This window comes from Muntiacus reevesi, chromosome 9 (genome assembly GCF_963930625.1).
Source record: "Muntiacus reevesi chromosome 9, mMunRee1.1, whole genome shotgun sequence".
Lineage (NCBI taxonomy): Eukaryota > Metazoa > Chordata > Mammalia > Artiodactyla > Cervidae > Muntiacus > Muntiacus reevesi.
In genome coordinates, this window is record NC_089257.1 from 41,527,397 (window position 1) to 41,532,806 (window position 5,410).

At 36.4% G+C, this 5,410-nt stretch overlaps 1 protein-coding gene across 1 annotated transcript; it reads left to right on the top strand.

Annotated features, from left to right (window-relative positions):
* The first annotated feature begins 893 nt into the window (after positions 1-893).
* On the top strand, positions 894-1,844 carry LOC136174976 (olfactory receptor 52A1-like). The gene has a single exon (XM_065945270.1). It carries the CDS (start codon positions 894-896, stop codon positions 1,842-1,844), a length of 951 nt encoding a protein of 316 aa, XP_065801342.1.
* The last annotated feature ends 3,566 nt before the right edge of the window (positions 1,845-5,410 follow it).

The window sequence follows — 5,410 nt, forward strand, 5'->3', positions numbered from 1 at the left end:
CTTCAGAGTGTGTCTAAACTAGCCAGATCCTGCATGTACATATATAATGTATAATAAAAAATAATATTATGTAATATAATAACAACAACAAAAAACAGGCTGTCTATTCCATACTTCTATTCTTCCCTATTCTGCTCAACAGATCAACCCTAAACATAAATGAGGCTTAATTTACTTAGAGAACCAACTTTACCTGTCTGTGTCTGAGAGAAGACCACTCTCTTCAAATTTGAATACCAGGTCACATATAGTGTCCCAGAAAACAGTAGTTTGTTTGATATTTATTGAATGAGATAATTTAAGAAAGGTGAAATCTATTCTGACAAATTCCATTTGAGAACCAACTCTAGAAATAAACAACTTGCTCACTGGGACCAGAAGCAGTGTGACTAATACCGAAGGTTCCCATAGGATTAAGTACTAACACTCACAGGACAACAGAAACAAGATTTCTTCTAGGACTCCAAGCCACTCAGAAAAATAACCAACTGCTATGAAAATAGGATGGCATTTGGAAGAAGATAAAGAAGGAACTCTGAATGCTGACATTTCAGGCAAACTAGATGAGAACTCAAGGAAGATGCCAAAAACTGGTGCTCTCCATTTCATAATTTTCATTTCCAGAAGACCCAAGAGCTATATCAAGAATACTGAAAATTGCATTTTCCAGTTCTGATAAAGCTGTTGTATGACTGCTCGCTTCTGTCATTTGGCATGTATTATAGAACCTCAAAAAATTCTGCCCAAACTGCTACCCAAAGCACTGAACAAATGCTCAGTATGGTTGAAAGATAAAGGTTGAATGAAAGTGAAGCCTGAACAATTTTGACTTCCTATCTAAGTTTTCTTCTGCACGTATCATAATCAGTGGTGAGAAGACAATACCAACCTCTATGGCATCCATTAACATGTCATATTTGAACCCCAGAACTGTAATCTTGATTGGAATTCCCGGACTACAACATATGCAGTTTTGGATTGGGTTTCCTTTTTTTGCTGTGTGCCTGGTGGCTCTTTTGGGAAACATCATTTTACTGATCATCATCCCTATGGAACGCAGCCTACACCAGCCCATGTACATCTTCCTGGCAGTGTTGGCAGCCACTGACATAGGACTCTGTGCAGCCATTGCTCCCAAGATGTTGGCTATCTTCTGGTTCAGGTCTTACTCCATGGCCTTTGACACCTGCTTAGCCCAGCTGTTCTTCATTCATGCCTTGCAGTGCATGGAGTCTGGCATTCTGTTGGCCATGGCGTTTGACCGCTATATTGCTATCTGTGATCCTCTGAGGCACACATCCATCCTCACACCTTCAATTCTGGGTCGCATGATGGTGATAGTGGCAATTCGAGCTACAGTGTTGGTGGGTCTCTTACCCATTCTAATCAAAAGATTGCACCTTTTCCATTCCACTATAATTGCTCACTCTTACTGTGAGCACATGGCTGTAGTCAAGCTGGCTGCAGAAGACATCCATGTCAATAAAACATGTGGTCTTTTTGTAGGTTTTACAATTCTGGGATTTGATATGATTTTTATCCTCACTTCCTATATCCTTATTTTCCAGGCTGTTTTACGTCTACATCAAAAGGAGGCACGGCTCAAAGCATTCAACACTTGCACAGCTCACATTTTTGTTTTCCTTGAGTTTTATATTCTTGCCTTCTTCTCCTTCTTCAGCCATCGTTTTGGACACGTTGTCCCTTCTACTCATATTCTTCTGTCTACCATCTACCTTCTTGTACCACCTGCACTGAACCCTATTGTCTATGGGGTAAAAAATAAGGTAATTCGGAAGCGTGTGGCACAGATTTTTCTTCTGAATCATGGATCCCAGCAGTGATCTATCAAATGTCTCTGAACATGCAGAGAATATTTTTATTTCCTATAAAGGGAAAGAGTTCAGACTCTGCTTGCTAACTGTTGGGGTTTTACAGCATCATGCTCTGTCGTCAAAGCATTTATTTCCAAGACAACAGCTAAGTTGATATGAAAAGTGTTCAGGTTAACACTGATATTATCTCTCTCTAATATATTTCACTTCTAATATAATCTTTCCTGTTCCTTTCCTTGTTTTTAATTTGTAGTTATTTTAGATCTTCATAAGAGATCATTCTTTGATTTTAGTTTTCAAACTTTTGGTACTGGAATATCATCCAGCCATTTCATCCTCTGTCATCCCCTTCTTCTCCTGCCTTCAATCTTTCCCAGCATCAGGGTCTTTTCCAATGTTTCAGCTCTTCCCACCAGGTGGCCAAAGTACTGGAGCTTCTGCTTTGGCACCAGTCCTCCAAAGAATATTCAGAGCTGATTTCCTTTAAGATTGACTGGTTTGATCTCCCTGCTGTTCAAGGGACTCTCAAGAGTCTTCTCCAGCACCACAGCCGAAAAGCATCAATTCTGTAGTTCTCAGCCTTCTTTATGGTCCAACTCTCACATTTGTACATGAATACTAGAAAAACAATAGCTTGGACTACTTGGACCTTTGTCAGCAAAGTGATATCTCTACTTTTTAATAGCTGTCTAGGTTCGTCATAGCTTTTCTTCCAAGGAGCAAGCATCTTTCAATTTTGTGACCATTCACAGTGATTTTGGAGTCCAAGAAAATAAAATCTGCCACTGTTTCCACTCTTTCCCTATCTATTTGCCATGAAGTGATGGGACTGGATACCATGATTTTAGTTTTTGGCATGTTGAGTTTTAAACCAGTTTTTTCACTCTTCTCTTTCACCTTCAAGAGTCTCTTTAGTTCCTCTTCCCTTCCTGCCATTTAAGTGGTATCATCTGCATGTCTGAGGTTACTTATAGCTCTCCTGGCAATCTTGATTTTGTTTTGTGAGTCATCCAGCCTGCCATTTCTCATGATGTACAATATATAATATACAGTGACAATGTACAGCCTTGACATACTCCTTTCCCGATTTTGAATCAGCCTGTTGTTCCATACAAGGTTCTGTTGCCTCTTGTTCTGTATACAAGTTTCTCGGGAGGCAGGTAAGGTGGTCTGGTATTCCCATCTCTTTAAGAATTTTCCACAGCTTGTTATTATCCACCCAAAGTTTTTAATGTAGTCAGTGAAGCAGAAGTAGATTTTTCTTTTTGTTTGAATTGCCTTGATTTTTGTATGAAATGATGGATGCTGGCAATTTGATATCTGGCTCCTCTGCCTTTTCTAAGTCCAGTTTGTACATCCAGAAGTTCTTGGTTCACTGCTGAAATCTAGCTTGAAGAATTTTGAGCATAATCTTGTTAGCATGTGAAGATATGAGCTGCATGATTTCCAAATATTTAAAACCTTGAATAATATTCTTAATTAAGTCAATTAAATATATTGTATTCAGAGAATATGCTCTTTACAATATTAAACATGTGAAATGTGTTAAGACTTGAATTATGGCCCAGTTTAAGGTCTGTTTTGTATATTCTGAAACGAATGTGCATTATATAGTTATTGAAAAGTGAGAAAAACAAGAACAAATTAAACATAAATAAGTTGAAAGATGGAAATGATTATGACAGAAAATGCATTAATAAAACATGAAGCAAATTACAGGAAAAAAAACCAGAGAGAGAATATAAATCACTAACACAAGGAAAGAACAAAGTCTTATTTCTACATGTTATATACATTAAAATATTAATAATGAAATATTGAGAATAAATGAATACCAATGAATTTGACTATGTAAACAGAATAAGCCCAATTCTTGAAAGATATAAATTACAAAAATTGTAAAGCAAAACATACAAAACCTGAGTATCTGTAAAGATATGAAATTTTACATCTGTAAAACAACTGAATGTTTAGAATTTTCCTTAATTATTTTTGAAAAAAAAGTGTATATATAGAATAGATGCTAAATACACAACACGTGCAATTTAAAAATCATACACATACATACACACACTGAAAATATCACCACAAGAAAAGTATCATATCCATCTTCTCATACAGTTACTGTCTATGTGTGAGGGGAGAACACTGAAGATCTACCTTATTAGCAATCAAGTGTACAGCACATTAATATTAACTATAGTTTACCATGTTGTGCATTAGGTTTCTCGAATATATTCATCTTACAACTGAAAGTTTATACCCTTTGATCAAAAGCTCCCTTTTCCCCCTATGGTACAGCCTCTGGTAACCATCATTCTTTTCTCTGTTACTATGAGTCTATGGGTTTGATTTTTTTTTAAACATTCAATATATAAATGAGGTCTTATAATATTTGTCTTTCTGTATCTGGCTTATTTCACTTAGAGTAAAGTACTCCAGCTTCATTCATGTTGTAATAAATGGCAGGATTTACTTCTTTTTTTAAGGCATAATACATAGTTATGTATCATATTTTTTATATACACATTTATCTTTCAATAGACACTTAGGTTACTTCCATATCCTGGTTACTATGAATAATGACACAATAAACATGGGAGTGCAGATAGCTCCATGAGATATAGATATTATTTCCTTGGGATATGTACCCAGAAGAAGGACTGCTGAATCATATGGTAGCTCTATTTTTAATTTTTTTAAAATACCACCATACTGTATTTAATAATGGCAATACCAACTTACAATCTCACCAACAGTAAGCAAGGGTTCCCTTTTCTCCACATCCTCACCAACACTTGTAATCTTTAGACTTTTTGATAATAGCTCTTTTAACAGATGTGAGATAATGATAATTATGGTTTTGATTTGCATTTCACTAATGATTAGTGATGGTGAGTGCCTTTTCACGTTTCCTTATCTTAGGGGAAAATTTTTCAGTGTTTTACCATTGTGCATAAAGTTAGCCATAGAAATTTCCCTCTACTTCTAGCTTGCTGAGCACTTTGATCACGAGAGGATGTTAGACTTTGTTAAATGTTTTTCTGCACAAGCTAAGATGGCCATGTGTTTTTGTTTTTGTGTGTTTTTTCTTTGTTTGCTTGCTTCTTTTGTTCTATTAATGTGGTATTTCATACTGATTTTTGTTGTTGTTGAGCCACACTTGTATTCCTGAAATATATCCCACTTGATCATGGTGTATCTTTTATCATGCTACTGGATTCAGTAAGCTAGTATTTTGCTGAGAAATTTTGCATCTAAATTCATTAAGGATATTGATCTGAAATTTTATTCTTGTTATGTCTTTATTCAGCTTTGATAGTCTAAGTCCAGCCACACAGAATGAGTATCCAGTCCTGAACCTGTGTTACCTAACACATTCCATGATACAGTGGTCCTTGTGAGCCTGCCCATATAATCCCAAGAAGCATTTTCCTTCATATCCTTGTGGGGTGTTGGAACTGTCTGCTGTTTGTCTTAACTCCTGTCCTTTACGCTAGGTGGACATAAGGCAGGGTTTGTCTTTAAATCTTTTTGATAAGCCCCCCTTCCTCCCACAAAGCTACTCTAGTCTA